We start from the raw sequence: 16,841 nt of genomic DNA on the forward strand, positions 1-16,841 counted from the left end.
GACTCAAAAGTCTTGCTAAGTATTAGAAAATATATACATGTAAACAAGAAAATAAAAAACATTATGAGAACAGAAATATATCATAGAATAGTATGGGGGTGGACCTGAATAAACACATATCATAAAGTAAATGTAAATTAAATGTAAAATGAGTTTATTCCCATTTAAAGAGAAAAAAGATCACATTAGAAATTATAGCACAATTCTACATTTTATACTGAAACAGAATTCATGTAAAAACAGAATTCAGAAAATGTCAAAGGAAGAACAAAGTTAAACTGTACCTCCATTATTAATGTACGAAATTTTCTCATTTATTTTCAAAAGTTGAATATTATCAGCTTTTACAAATTATATCCTAGTTTAAGAAGCTAGAAGGGATATCTTATTTCAGTTTTGCATGCGCATATGTATTAATTTGATCAAATTTAAATTTGCACTTCTGTGAAGCATTCATGCTCTTCATCCATTTTTATGGCTCTATTTTAGAGAAGCTTTAGGTTTTACAGCAAAGCTCAAAGGGAGATAGATTTCCCGTACACCCCTCACTCATACACATTCAACTTTTCAGTTAATGCCACTCTCCAGAATGGCACATTTTTTTTTTTAACCACTGAGGAACTTAAATTGATGCATCATAATCAGGGTCCATAGTTTAAATACGGTTCACTCATAGTGCTGTACATTCTATGGATTTGGACAAGTGTATGATTACACATATCCATTATTATAATACTGTATAGAGTATTTTTGCTGCTCTAGAAGTCCTCTGTGCTCTACCAGTTCATCTCTTCCCTATTCCTGGCAACCACTGATCTTTTTATTGTCTCCATAGTTTTTTCTTTGTCCATTTAAACTAGGTATTTTAACTCATTGTTATTGATCTCTAAGAGGTATTTATGGGTGGCACACCCATGGTTAAACAATAGATATTTCTATAAGTCAGGAAATGTGAATGTCAATAACAGCCAGTTATTTCTATAAATGTATGATTCCCATCTTATATTAATGATTTATGATTGCAATTCTTCTCTGATTCTTTTAATTATGTCATGAAAACAATCAAAAACTGCATTGATAGCTGGCATGCCCCACTAAGTATACAAAAGAGTATCTAGAAAAATGTATATATATATATATATATATAACTACTTTCTAAAATACACTCTTGGTCATCTTTAGTAGCTCTATACTCTCCAAGTTATTTTTTTTCTGTGTTTTTTTTTTTTTTCTTGAAACTACACTTTCATTCCAGAGATAGTAAGAGGATTTTGAAAATGAGTTATTCCATTGTAAAAAATAAAAGGATGGCAAGTTATTGTTCTTGAGTTGATTTTTATTTTGGTTTATTTTTTAATATTTGAAAAACAATTTAAAAATCCAGAGGTGTACCTTCACCTGTACATGTTAAAATTGGTTTTAATTAATCATTTCATATGTTTTGGTAGTTCAGAAAATCTATTGTTTAGAAAATCCATTGTATTGAAAATGTGGCATTCTATCTGCTCATAAAATTTTCATAATTTAATTTCTACTCAAAATTTCCTTTTTTTCTCTCTCTCTGACGCATGACTATGTACATTAGAGATGTATGGTTTTATATATTTATATGCTAGTTATGATACACTTCAGATCAAATATAATAAATTACTGATAAAATTATAGTAAAAATGCAAAATGAATTTAATTTGAAAAGACTCTCAGCTTAATTTCATTAACCAATTTTTAGAAGCATGTAAAGGAACTTTAGAAACAAGGAAACACAGACCATCTTTTTCTGTTTTTACTTGGGTACAGTTCAGTTCAGTTCAGTTGCTCAGTTGTGTCTGACTCTTTGGGACCTCATGGACTGCAGCACGCCAGGCTTCCCTTCCATCACCAACTTCCAGAGCTTACTCAAATCCATGTCCATTGAGTCGGTGATGCCATCCAACCATCTCATCCTCTGTCGTCCCCTTCTCCTCCTGCCTTCAATCTTTCCCAGCATCAGGGTCTTTTCCAATGAGTCATTTCTTTGCATCAGGTGGCCAAAGTATTGGAATTTCAGCTTCAGCATCAGTCCTTAAAATGAATATTCAGGACTGATTTCCTTTAGGATTGACTGTTTGGATCTCCCTGCAGTCCAAGGGACTCTCAAGAGTCTTTTCCAACACCACAGATCAAAAGCATCAGTTCTTCAGCACTCAGCTTTCTTTATAGTCCAACTCTCATATCCATACATGACTACTGGAAAAACCGTAGCTTTCACTAGATGGACCTTTGTTGGCAAAGTAATGTCTCTGCTTTTTAACATGCTGTCTAGGTTGGCCATAGATTTTCTTCCAAGGGGCAAGCGTTTTTTAATGAACTGGAATTCACTAGCCTCTTTATCCAAATATATCATGAGCAAAGAATCCAGTTTTAGCATGATGAGTTTAGATCTTTATTTTTACATCTTATATTGCTGGATGAATTCTTATTAAGGTATGCATTATTTTTATATGAATAAATGTATATATAATTAATTTCTTCTGTTCCCAGTTTGGGATTAATCAAGCATTTTTATTACACTATTTGTCCATTAGTAGCTTGTTATTAAGTCTGTTTGAAATCAGAGATTACACTATGCATCCATAACATGGGTGTTAAATTATGACCTCTGTTACAACCTCACATTTTGAATTGTGCTGCACTTTAAATCTTTGCCACTGTCTCACCTTTTTCCTCACTTGTCATCTAATTTCACATATATTTACACATTACAACATATTTTGTTATTCTTTAAAATAATATTAATTTCAGTTTACCTGGATATTTACTTCCTCTGGTGCTCTTTATTCTTTCTTGTTTTAATGTACTTCTATTTGGAATTATTTTCTTACTTTTGCCTAAAAACATTTCCTTTAATACTTTTAAAGCACTGTTTTTTTGCTTATCTGAATAGATTTAGTTCTTTATTTTGAAAAGTATTTTCTCCAGGGAATAATAGGGGAGGAGATAATGAAAGCTAGAGATCGTGAAATTTAAAAGTAGAAAAATAAGCCAGCAAAACTATGGGATAAGATGATAGCTTTACTTAATTTTAAACCCAGTGTTGGTGTTGCTGGGATACACAAGTTACAATAATAATTAACATATCTTTTTCCTCATCCTAAACTTGCTTTATGGCAGGTTTTCATATTCATTTTCTCCCTCTACCTGCTCCTTCCCTTGCTTAGTAAAGAGAACATAAAGCTGTCTGAGTTTGAACATTTTATTCTCCCACATAAATAGCTAAAATCAGAGGTAAATCAATCTGCACTCGCTAATAATTATATTGTCTCTTGGCTAGAACCAAAACTATGTACTCCTAATGTGGAAGTGGAATTTTAAAAGCATTCAAATGTAACAAAAACACTGAACAGTTTGAGTACATTTTCTCTCAAAATAAGGACATTCAGCTTTTGTTTGTAGTCTGTAATGGTATATTGATGGGTTACTGCTTGTTGAAGAACACATTTTCACAAGGTAGATTTTATCATAAACCACTTCAGCTATTAAAATAAAATAGTTCAAATTTTACAATGTCAAAGTTTTGTTTAGAAAAACAATTTTACAATCAATATTCTGACTTTTGACAAGCTTGATTTATATAGCACTGAAGCCTATCCCAGGTTGTATTCTAAACAAAGTAGAGTTTGTAGTTTCTACTTTACTTATATCATACATTATTAACAGTGTTGTATTATGTTGCTTGGATTTTAGCTCTACGCTACTATTTTATTATTACTTACAACATTGTTTTTTGATTAATTCAATGCCTACATTTATTCAAACAATTTGATCTTGTGCAAATAAAACTATGGAAATCCAAGAAATTGGATAGCTGTAGAAGGGGAGTAGATTAGAAGGAGAATTTCAGAGGATAATAAATATGTAAGTTTCCAGATAACACTAACATATATTGATATCTCAAGGACAAATTTTTCAACCCAGTGTTCATAGTCTCTTTCAGGTTAATTTAAATGACTTAAATTAGTTTCATGGTAAACTATCACCTATGAGTTTCGAGCATGAAATCAGTACTTGTGAAAGAGCCAGAAAATTATGAAATATTCTAATAGAAGATGAGCTGCTTTTCATATTTTATTTCAGTGGAGTATGTGTTACCTGATTTTCACAAGCCACATGGAGTAACAGAGCAGGTAACATACCACTGAGACCCCTTTCCTACTTCTCAAGATTCCTAGTTAGTTCAGAGATTGTTGGGCTGGTTATCTCACAGTTACAGCCTTATGTTCTTTACAAGTTCAAAGAAATGTTTACTGAAAAGCCAGTCAGCGTGGCCCAGGAGGACTGACTAGATTCTACTTAATATATACTTTGTCTAGATCAAAGAGCTAATATTAAGGTAGACTGTGAATGAAGAGTAGCTGGATGAGTTTGGATCAGGAATGATGAATTTTATATTTTTGGCATTACTAGTGATTTTTGTTTCACTAAAATGTTTTGAGTTTCCTTACTGGTTCTGACTGAAATTTGGGTTTCTGAGGGACTGGCCCTGGGAATTATTCTTGCCCACTCTTTAAAGAATGTCATCGTTTTACAAAGATTTAAATACAGTCTTTATGTAGATGACTTCCAAATTCATATTCTCAGCCAAAACCTTTTCTCTAAGCTCAAAACATGAATAGCCAAATGATTACTTGCTATCTCCAATCTGATGTCTACCAGAGGTCAGAATTCAGGTATCAAAGTATATTCAACAGAAATCATGATTTCTTTCACCAAACTGTTTCATACTTCATGTCTCACTCATCAAGTATTACCCAAGTAGGAAGTTTAAGAATTGAATTATCTATGAGTCCTTACTTCATATAACCACATATTCTCCAAAATAAACAATATATATATATTTTGTATCATGGAGTTTAACTGTATCACAGAGTTTTATGACAAATGGTGGGGTGGAGAGAGAGATTTACTAAGTTGTGTATCTCCAAAGAAAAGAATCAGTGGTTAGAAATTATAGTGAGCAGGTTTTGGCTCATTAGGATGAAAATCTATATTAAAGTCAGCAGTATCAAAAAATAGTATTTTTATCCTTATTCTAAAAGGATTTTGACAAGGCAGATATACGAACAAATCTATTCATTACACAGAGCTAATGAGGCCTGACAAATTCCTTATTTATGGTAATTTTCCCTTCTTATCAGCTCCTTTGTCCATCCTTACAATAGATCTTCCATTCAAACTTTTCTCGCAGAAGATGACTAAAGTTGTGAGTAGCTTGAGAAGTGTTCACTTGTAGGATGATTGAAACAGTGAGACATTACAAGAAGTTAAACTCTAGCAAAGATATTCTGATTTGTGTGTGTGTGTACGATAGACAGGTAGACAGACATATGTACATCCATGTGTGTACCTATAGGTCTATGTGTGTACATGAATGTCTGTGTAGTGTTTTTATCTCACAGGCATACCAAAAAATTAAACCGTTAACTAAATTAGACTAGTGATTACAAACACAAGTTGGATAGTAAATGGTAAAGATGCCAAAACTCCTTAGACAAAGAAAGAGATAACTACTTCGGAAAGCACTGGATGATAACTTGTAGAACTATGCACACAACAAATTCTTATGGATAGGAAAGTAATTTGGAACTTGGTCAAAAATATTCATCAAAATAAAATATATTTTCCCTGTGCCTTAATGCTTTACAGAGGAGGTTACACTTATTTTGTGTGTCTCCAAAGAACAGGATCAGTAGTTGGAAGTTATAGGTAAGCAGGTATGGGGTCACTTGGATGAAGTCTTGATAAGTATGTACTGTATAAAAAAGGATGAGAGGATGCACAGACTAGAGGGTTTACCATTGAGGGAAGAAATTGGGCCTGAAAAGGACACTGTCTTCTTGACATACAGAAGAAATTTCTATGTTGGGAGAAATATTAGATGATGAGTTAAGTTGTTTATTTTTGTTTCCTAGTAAACACTTTTCCTTCCCTTCACAACATATCTATTCTCTTTTTTCTCTCTTTTTTTATTTTTTTAAATTTAAATTTATTTATTTTAATTAGAGGCTAATTACTTTACAATATTGTATTGGTTTTGCCATACATCAACATGAATCTGCCATGGGTGTACACATGTTACATATCTATTCTGTGTCAACAAATCACTACACTTAAGCTAGTTGTCTTTAAAATTTTTATACAGAATAATAAAGCACAAAGTATCACATATCATCAACCTGGGAGAATCAGAGATATCTTTGGTGAATAATAAAATGACTTGATTGTGCATTTCAGACTCAAGTGACCTAAGAGGGATACATTTTAAAAATAAGATAGTCTCTATATCTGTGAGTCTATTTCTTTTTGTTATATTCAATAATTTGTAGTATTTTTTCAATTTCACATATGATATACAGCATTTGTGTTTATCTGACTTAATTTACTTAGCATAATAACCTCCAAGTCCATCCATGTTATTGCAAATAGCAAGTTATAGATATCTCTGATTTTTAACAAACTTCATACTGTGACCAGAAAAATTTACTAACTCCTCCTCTCAGAGGATAAATAGCTATTTCACACTTCAAGATTCAGGACAAGTCAGCTTTTGGATAAAACTTGACCTCTGATTTAATACAAATTTCCTTCCCTGTTAGATGCAAGCTGTTCAAGAAGTTAAATTTGAGAGATTGATGCAAAAAACAAAACAAAACAAAAACAACAGATACATGCAATAGCGAGGGAGCACACATAAACTTTCTTTAACGCTTTTTACTCATTTACCCACAGGAACCCACACAAAATGGAAAGCATGGTGGTATATATGATTAGGACGCAAACACCCACATATACAAATCTTTACAGAGGGCCCAAAGCTGAAACTTTCTCACTTAGAGTAGGGTCAAGATGGGGCCTTGACAAATTGCTCTATGCCACTCTGATTCATTTTTTGATTCACTGGTAATGTTTGGAAAACTCTGGCTAAATGCCTGCCTTCTTTAGTGACTGCATGCTGTTGTAAACCTAAATGTTAAGCGAGAATTTTTGAACTAATGTGCAGTTTCCTGGGAGTAACTTTCATTTCTTGGGCAAATTTCGGGAGATGGTGAGGGACAGGGAGGCCTGGTGTGCTGCAATCTATGGGGTTGCAAAGAGTCAGATACAGCTGAGCGACTGAACAACAACAACAATATTCCTTTAACAGATTCATGTTTCATTCATTTCTGAAATATCCTATTGTATGATTCACATAGAAGTACTCTCTCACCTATATAATTTATTCAATTTGCTTATTCATATATCTTTCTCTCATTAAATCTCCATCCCTCAGTGGCAGGATAGGGACTGGTAATACAGAATTATGACGATACTGTCAAAGTGACTGGCACGTGAATATTACTGATTTTGATTGCAGTAAAACACATGAAGACCTCATTTACTTCTGTTTATGTTAAATTAGGCTTCCTTGGTTGCTAAACGGTGAAGAATTTGCCTGCAGGGTTTGATTCCTGGGTCAGAAAGATCCCCTGGAGAAGGGAATGGCTATCCACTCCAGTATTCTGGAGAATCCCATGGACAGAGGAGGCTGGTGGGCATACAGTCCATGGGGTCTCAGAGTCAGACAGGTCTGAGTGACTAACACTTTTTTTTTCAAAACACAAGAAGACCACATTTACTTCTGTTTTTATTATTATAGGACTTATACATATCTGAATATATGTGGCAATTTTCTATTATATATTTCTATCTTGAAACAGCCAGTAAAAAGTAAAATTTCAGTTTCTGTATTATAGTACTTGTCATTGATAATTTTCAGATTTATTTTTCATACTGTCACCCTAAACATAAGAACTACTAGACACTAACTTCTTCATTTCCTTCCATCATCTAATTAAATTATTTAAAATAACACTCTTATTCTTTTTTTTAAATTGTGTCAGCCACAGTTATAGGCAGTTGTTTTCCCTATCACTTATATTTTAATTTACTAATTTTTATGGTACATTATGTAGTAACTTAATTCATTATTCTCACAGAATCTATAGCAGGAGAGTAAGGAATAGAAATGCACTATCTCTGTGGTTTGGGTCGAAGATAATTGGTCTAATGGGGTTTTGAGTTTGTAAATCCAAATCCAAAAATATAAAAATTCAAATGGGAGCCAAAAAAAATATGTTCTCAAGTTATTTAATACTATAAAATTAAGAAAGGTGATATTGTCTTTCAGTATTTCATATTCTAACTTTTGTGTCCAATTGTAGTTTGTCTTTTTTTTAAATTTTCCCTTTAATGAAACACCATTTGGCATATAGTCAGTCAATTCAATTAAAGTTTCATTTTATGGATAATCATGAGAAATGAAAACCCTATTTATATTAAAAAAAAAATCTATTTCAGATTAACCAGTGTGCTTTAGAGGATGTGTAATCTTGTAGGCTTTGACACAAACAATGACATTTGCATTTATATACAACTACCATTTATAATAATCATGTAGCGCTGTATAACTATTGTAGGGTCAAATTCCTGAGATTTCATTTTCATTATATTTTCCTTGAAAAATTTGAAGAGAAAACAAGGAAACACAAATCCATTATAGATTTCCATGTGTAGTGTCTAAAGGTAAAACAAATATTTTGTATCTTTTTTGATAATAACTCATCAATAATTTAAGTACAATTAAAAAGCAGACACACCTCTCTGTTGGACCAGGAATATTTCTTTTATATTTCATGAGTCTTGTTAAAATTTTAATTTATAAAATATTTCTAGAATTCTATTGCTTGAAGAAATTTTATTTAAAATATTGTTTAATAAAATATTCAACTTTATATGTATTTTATAAGTATGCTAAAATTCCTCAATAGTTGGTAAAATACTTTAGGCCTAGAGATCTGCCTTGATTATTTATGCTTTTACTTATCCCTGTCCTCTGATGTAGTGAATTGTGTTTTTCCACCTTTTATGAATGACAAGAACTGGGCAAACAATACAAGAGGTTTCTTGAATCAGAAGCAGAAAGGAGGGCAACCAACTAGGGAAAAACCTAAAGAGAAATGTATGTCTAAATAGGAGAGAACCAAACATAGCCTTACCTGAGATCCCTGGGATAGATGCAAATAGATGTCAGTGAAAGGAATTCAGAAATCACAATTGATGAACTGGTGGAGGTCAATGGTGTCCTGCAAGAGTTTATAAAACCCAGGATGCTGCAGAGATTGGAGGGTTGCTTCTATTACACTGGAGAAAGTTTAAGTGTGTTATATAGATTTATGGGAGTGGGAAAGCAGCCACAGTGAGATTGTCCTAAAACTCCACAGGTATACTTCCCTCTCTTACTTGTGAACTAAGTCTTTATCTATAGTGCTAGTGATTCAGTCATGTTCAATTCTTTGTAACCCTATGGACTACAGTCCACCAGGCTCCTCAGTCGGTGGGATTCTCCGGACAAGAATACTGGATTGGGTAGCCATTCCCTTCTCCAGGGGATCTTTCCAACTCAGGGATCAAACCTGGGTCTCCTACATTGCAGGTGGATTCTTTATCATCCAAGCCACCAAAGTGGGGATGACAAAAAACACTGTCACTCTTCCTAGTTAAAAATGTATTAGCACATGTGGAAGGAAACAGACAATAACTCTTCATAAGATAAAGGCCAGACAATGTGCTAGACCTAGCAGTACGGCAGGGAGAGGGGCAGGAACATTGAGGAAACCACACTTTTGAGACAAGGAATATGGTACCTTCCAAAGATTAACTTTATTTTTTTTTTCTTTTTTTTTAAATTTTATTTTATTTTTAAACTTTACAATATTGTATTGGTTTTGCCAAATAAGTAACAACAGAAAAGGTCTTCTTAATGTTCCCCCTCCTCAGACTAACAAATTTGCATAATAGCAACAAAATATTATTGAGAGAGCTAAGGAGGAGGGATACAAGAATGAGAAGAAATCCTCTCTGAGGTGTAGTGCAGAGGAAATACCTAACACCAAGGGTGAAACAAAGGGACCAGAAAACAGACAAAATCCCTTTGCAACACTAGCCCTTATCAAGACACAACATATTGCTTGAAGAATTACAAAACTAGTGCACTGAGCACGACCATATTAACCGTCCTCAAACCCAGCTTAATTCCTCACTAGATAATGCAAATCCTCATATTAAAATTATGGCAGAAGGAGACATGTTACTATTCCCAGGCTTAAAAACTGGATACCAAAATAGTGGCATTCTATTCAATATATTTGGCTTTCAGCAGAAAATCTGACACACAAAAGGAAAGAGACACACTCCCAAAAGACAAAGCAGTTAGCAGAACAAGACTCAGATATGACACATTTGTTAGGCCTATTAAATCTGACATGGAACTTAAATATGTTTAATATTCTAAAGACTCTAATGAAAAATATAAAAGATCACATATTTCAGCAGAGATGAAACTTACAGATAATGAAATGAAAATGTCTCAAATGAAACAAAGTCAATAGAAATTATCTAAAAGTTCAAAGAGGAACAGAAAAAACAAAAAACAAAAACACAGTGCATCCAAGACTATCAATAGCTGACATGCCTAATTATAATTCGTAAAGAAATAGGACTGACGAAATCATGGCCAAGAATTTTCCAAATATGTTAACTCCTAAGCCACAAAATAAATTTATCAGAGCACAAATAAATAATGAAATAAAAACCTAAGAAATTGCTGGAAAAAAACTCTTAATGAGAAACTCTTAAAGACATTGCACAGAGGAATAAAAATATGAATTATGGCAGATTTCTTGTTGTAAACTATGCAAGCCAAAAGAGAGAGAAACCTTTATAAGGTGCTAATGTGCAAAGATAAACTCAAACTCTCTGTGGTAGGTTTGCAATTCATCTATTTCAAAATTGTATAAAAATAAAAAGTTAACAAAAAGTAAATGAGTCATTCAAAAATCAAAAGACCTCCCAAAGGTCAGTTTTAGAGGAAACATTATTTCAAATTCTAACTTACTGCCTATTTTAATTCTGTGTTAAATTTGAAGGAATTCTTTATTATATGCCTTAAGTTTTAGAGGGTATTGTTATTTTTACGTTGGTGAATTTCAGAAGTCATCGTTGAGGTTCTTTGTTTTCTGAATATTATACATAGCTTCAACATGGAACTAAACATTTAACAAAGATAAATTTGTAAGGCAAAGTTTTAAAAACATACTGATGAAAATAAGTGGGAATAAAAAATACTGTCAGGTACTCGTCTGGGCTCTGGGACAAAGGCATTTATTTCTGATCAAAGTTCAATCTTTACTTAATCTTGAGTTCGTTAGCTTCAAATTGAAGTCTCTCTTACTGTATTTTCTTTATCTTCCTTAAGATACTTATTCTCTATCAAGTGCCCTTACTTTCTTTACCTCCTTGACCTGTAAATCCAATTAGTTGTTTAATTACTATGACACTTGCTAGATTATGTGTCTATACATAGGTATATGTTTGTTTCTTCCCTACTTCATTAAGCTTATCCTTGATTCTAACACAATTATCCACGTAAATAAAACATGCAGCCCACCCCTTATTTTCATTTTCTCCAATAAACTTTTACTTTTCCCATGTCTGTATCTATATTTATAGCACATGAAATGCCACTGATCCTTCTCTGCCTTCTTACTTATCCTAGAAGACCTGAATTCTTTGCTAGCTTTGTTATTAACATCCTAAGCACCTCTGATTAGAAATTCTCAGTTTTTATTTATAACTTTAAAACATAGAGACTCTGCTGAGCTTATAACTAACCTCTCTATCCAAAATTTTACTCCCTTGCTTGTCCCAAAACTGTTTCCCTCAAGATGGAGAAATATCAAAGAAAAGGGGGGATTAAAATTATATACAAGTACCTTTATTGCTGTCCTTTGAAGGGAAAGGCTTTTGGATTAGTTTCCCAGGTATCCCCCAAGTCTCAAAAGATTGGCTCAAGAGTCAATGATTAAAGAATGTAAAGATGTAGAAACAATACCTGTTGGGCCAGGAAACTGGTAACAATTTAGACTATAAACCAGCCACACAGGCTCATCAAATCCCCAGTTCCCTGGAAAATATAAAAGTCTAACAGACATTCCTAAGTTGTGTGTGTGTGTGTGTGTGTGTTTGTGGTGGTGGGTTTTGTTGTTGTTTTTAAACAGGAAATAGACACCCAACAGATGAAAACTACTAACTGCAAGCACATAGACCCAAGTCTGACTGAAGCCAGAAGATTGGAGATGCTTGGAACTTCACCTTGATGCCAACCAATAGGAGAATTGTCCACAAGCTGATCACATGCCCTAAAGCCCCCTCCTTCATACTGCCTTTAAAACCCCATTCCTGAAAGCCATTAGGGAGTTTGGGTGTTTTGAGCACAAGCTGCCAATTCTTCTTACATGGTACCCTGCATGAAATGCTGTGCTTTCCTTCACTACAATCCAGTGTCAACAGATTGGCTTTACTGTTTGTGGCAAGAGGATCCAAGTTTGGTTCAGTAATATAACTGCTGATCTTAGTATGTTACATGATCATTTTATATCCATTCTTTCATTTTAACATTATTTGATAAAATATTCCACCTACCTCAGATAGCCAATGGTAGACTAAGGCAACTTACTTAGTTCAGAATATTTCTGAGACATATAAGAGATTTACAGATACAGCCTAAATTCAATTACCTCTAATCTGCCCTCAGCTTTTTTTGATTTAAATATTCTTTAAAAAGTGAGAATAAAAAATGATACAAAAGTATGTTGTTGAGTGTTATTGACCATATAGAAGAGATTTTGTTATCTATCTCCTTTCTTCCTACATCAGTATTTGTTTTAGGCACTCTGTTGTTTCATATCCTGCCTGCTTAAATATGGTAGTCACTCAAATCACATTTATCTTTTATTTCTCTGAGTCCTGCTTGTGTAATAATAAAATGGATACAGTTATACATGCCCTGTTCACCTTAAATGCTACCATGAAGACCACATAGTAATTGCATATGCAAAACTGCTTGATGAATTATCTGTGCTCTACTAATTTAGAGTAATAGACCACAATACTTACTTTTAAATTGCTTGAAAGCCCTATTAAGAGTCCTAAGACACTTCTAGATATAATTCATTTATAATGTAATATGACTCTAATCATTTAAGAAGTGATAGGAAAACAATGGCTTTGGAATTGGATATATCTTTCCTTGTTAGAGATAAGAGACTGAGATACAATGAAAAGATGCAGTGTATTATTCTGTTTGGATAAATGATTCACTAAATCAAAAAGACAGTCCATTTGTTTCTTACTAATTTTAGTAGTTTTTACTCTGTTTTTGGAAGTTCATTATTCTGCCACTAAAGACTGTACAAGTTTACTAATGTAAGGTAAAGGGTAATTTTTGACTTATTTACATAACATTTTGGCATAAAAATAAATATATCCTTTTCTTGAATGGCATTGACTCTTCATTGAAATACACATAAGTTTCTTTTAAAAATGGACATTGGTGTAAACTTTTCTCATCGGGAAGAATAATTATGTTACTATTGTTTCCAGTGACCAAAATAGCCTTAAAGTTCCCCTCAGCTTGACTAAACTTTAGACAGGATTCTTCTTAAGGGGTTTATGCCCTAACCTCCATTTTCTTATAGCACTTAGTTTAGAATACTTGTAATTACATATTGTTTCTCTGCCCTTTGATATGTAAGGGGGTCTCTTGCCAGTTTTATAACCCAAGCAAATCCTTCTCAAAAACCTGGAAATCATCCCCTTGAAATGTCAAATTTTGAAGACATGAAGAATATAGCACCCCTATCTGTAAGTCTCTGTGTAAAGGTAGGAACCTAACTTTATACAGTGCTAGTTAAGCAAATGCAGATGGTATAATCACATTGACCAGACTTTCCACTACTTCAGCCTGATACTTAAAAGTCATCTTGCTTTTTGTTTCAACTGAGTTGAGCTCACTCTCTCTCTCGCTCTCTCTCTAATGCAATAGTTCTGAATAAAGTCTTCTTTACCTGTTTAATGTCATCTGGTGCAACTTTTCTTCAGTAAGAGAAAATATCATTCATATAACTGAATCATTACATTATTTGTCAGGACATTCAAAGCCATATTTGGAACTTAAGCAATAATGTAAGAAACTGTCCTAGTCAGTTCTAGGTTCTTTGTGGCTTAACAATAGAGATTTGTTTCTCACAGTTTTGGATACTGGAAAGTTAGAGAATAAGATGGCGCCCAAACAGTAGACAAAAATATTAATACAAATTTTAAAAAATGAAAGCAACATATAAGATCTATCACAGAAAGCATGCCAACCTATCCATAATAGGGGTTCCAGAAGTAGAGGAAAGAGAGAAGGGGATTTAAAGTATATTTCAAGAAATTAAAATTGCAAATATCCCAAATTTGAAGAAGGAAATGGATATCCAGGTAGAAGAAGCACAGAGTGTCCCAAAGAAGATGAACCTAAGCAGACATATCATAATTTAAATGGAAAAAGTTAATGATATAGAGAGGGTTCTAAAGGCAATAAGAGGTGTTTGGCGAGCGTGGTCGCTGTGACTTATCGCCTCCACCGTCCCTGCTGCTTGGTTTTCTGGGTGTACAACCGGTGCACCTTCTCAGGCAGATGTTGACTGTCCAGAACCCCAAGAAGTCTTAGTTATCAAAGAAGCCTGCTTGCAGGTTGGTAGATAATGCCTCTCTGGTGCTGCGATTGCCCCCTTCTGGCTCTGGCTGCCTGTCACAGGAGGGGGACGGTCTGCAGCTGGCTAGTTCTGTGCAGCCCTTTGTTCTATGTGCGGGTCTGGTGGTTTCTTAGATTAGGACTTTTTGCGTGGTAGCTATCCTGCAGTCTGGTTTGCTAGCCCAAGTTAGATTGCTCAGATTGCCCTCGGGGCATTCAGGCCTGGTCCTTACTCTAAGCAATGCAGCCCGTGCCTCCCTGCCCAGCACCCGCTTGCTAGTGGTGGGTGCAGGCATCTGCGCTGCTTCTTCATTGGGAGAGTTACCGTTGGGCTCGTAATCTGTGGGTTTTAATTATTTATTTTTCCTCCCTGTTATGTTGCCCTCTGTGCTTGCAAGGCTCGCCACAGACTCGGCAGTGAGAGTGTTTCCTGGTGTTTGGAAACTTTCTCTTTTTAAGACTCCCTTCCTGGGACAGAGCTCCATCCCTACCTCTTTTGTCTACCTTCAGAATGGGAGAAAATAATAGCAAATGAAGCAACTGAAAAACAACTAATCTCAAAAACATACAAGCAAATCCTGCAGCTCAATTCCAGAAAAATAAATGACCCAATCAAAAAATGGGCCAAATAACTAAATAGACATTTCTCCAAAGAAGACATATAGATGGCTAACAAACACATGAAAAGATGCTCAACGTCACTCATTATCAGAGAAATGCAAATCAAAACCACTACGAGGTACCACTTCACACCAGTCAGAATGGCTGCGATCCAAAAGTCTACAAGCAATAAATGCTGGAGAGGGTGTGGAGAAAAGGGAACCCTCTTACACTGTTGGTGGGAATGCAAACTAGTGCAGCCACTAGCCACTATGGAGAACAGTGTGGAGATTCCTTAAAAAACTGGAAATAGAACTGCCTTATGATCCAGCAATCCCACTGCTGGGCATACAACACTGAGGAAACCAGAACTGAAAGAGACACATGTACCCCAATGTTCATCGCAGCACTGTTTATAATAGCCAGGACATGGAAGCAACCTAGATGTCCATCAGCAGATGAATGGATAAGAAAGCTATGGTACATATACACAATGGAGTATTACTCAGCCATTAAAAAGAATACATTTGAATCAGTTCTAATGAGGTGGATGAAACTGGAGCCTATTATACAGAGTGAAGTAAGCCAGAAAGAAAAACACCAATACAGTATACTAATGCATATATATGGAATTTAGAAAGATGGTAATGATAACCCTGTATGTGAGATAGCAAAAGAGACACAGATGTATAGAACAGTCTTTTGGACTCTGTGGGAGAGGGAGAGGGTGGGATGATTTGGGAGAATGGCATTGAAACATGTATAATATCATTTAAGAAATGAATCACCAGTCCAGGTTCGATGCAGGATACAGGATGCTTGGGGCTGGTGCACTGGGATGACCCACAGGGATGGTATGGGGAGGGAGGTGAGAGGGGGGTTCAGGATGGGGAGCATGTGTACACCCGTGGTGGATTCACGTTGATGTATGTCAAAACCAGTACAATATTGTAAAGTAATTAACCTCCAATTAAGATAAATAAATTAAAAAAAATAAAGGCAATAAGAGGAAAAACAAAGAATCAGTTACAAGGAAATTCTCATAAGGCTATCAGCAGATTTTTCTACAGAAATTTTGCAGACCAGAAGGGAATGGCAAAATACATAAGTCCTGAAATGAAAAACCCTGCAAATTAGGATGCTTTACCTAGCAAGATCATCGTTTAGAATAGAAAGGTGAGAGAATTTCTCAGGCAAGCAAAAACTATAAAAAGAATATAGCAATCCACGTGTGTATATGTGAGGAGGGGGAGATGTGGGGTGTGGAGTGGGAGATGTGGGGTGGGAGGGAGAGATGTGAGGTGTGTCGGGGTGAGGGTGTAAATATGAGATTGTTTTGTGCTAAGGGAAAGACTGGGACAAGTGTGAGGAGGGTGAGATGGGGTGTCAAGGGCAAGATGAGGTGTCGTATGTTCAGACTGAGTCAGGGGTTTTGTAGGAAGAGAAGTAGATGTGTGTGTATTTGAGGAGGGAGAGACAGGTTAGAGTGTGTGTAGACAATGGGGTATGGATGTGAAGGGAGAGATGAGGTATAGAGGGAGAGATGTGCATATGTGTGTGTCGGGGTGGGGGAAAGGAGAGAAAGGGTTAT

General features: G+C 34.8%; 1 protein-coding gene and 1 long non-coding RNA gene across 17 annotated transcripts in view; one reads left to right on the plus strand and one right to left on the minus strand.

The window, feature by feature from the left end:
• LOC147365924 (uncharacterized) overlaps nucleotides 1–13,372 on the plus strand; it is an 851,918-nt gene extending 838,546 nt beyond the window's left edge. For 4 of the 5 annotated variants that reach the window (XM_086317574.1, XM_086317570.1, XM_086317573.1 and 1 more), the window contains one exon: nucleotides 12,132–13,372. In XM_086317574.1, coding sequence (XP_086173700.1) covers nucleotides 12,132–12,230 — 99 coding nt within the window. In that variant the 3' untranslated portion in view covers nucleotides 12,231–13,372. The remainder of the gene's footprint in view (nucleotides 1–12,131) is intronic. The other variant, XM_086317575.1, reaches the window with a different exon arrangement.
• The window catches only part of LOC147365929 (uncharacterized), a 137,198-nt gene that overhangs the window by 82,151 nt on the left and 38,206 nt on the right, over nucleotides 1–16,841 (minus strand). The window contains exon 3 of one of the 12 annotated variants that reach the window (XR_015133058.1): nucleotides 1,217–2,061. The exons of the other annotated variants lie outside the window; for them this stretch is intronic. This is a non-coding gene — a long non-coding RNA (uncharacterized LOC147365929). Of the gene's footprint in view, nucleotides 1–1,216; nucleotides 2,062–16,841 lie in introns of those variants that run through there. 12 annotated transcript variants of the gene reach the window in all.

This window comes from Bos grunniens, chromosome 9 (assembly GCF_055505025.1).
Source record: "Bos grunniens cultivar Pamir isolate PY7600 chromosome 9, Bosgru_T2T1.0, whole genome shotgun sequence".
Lineage (NCBI taxonomy): Eukaryota > Metazoa > Chordata > Mammalia > Artiodactyla > Bovidae > Bos > Bos grunniens.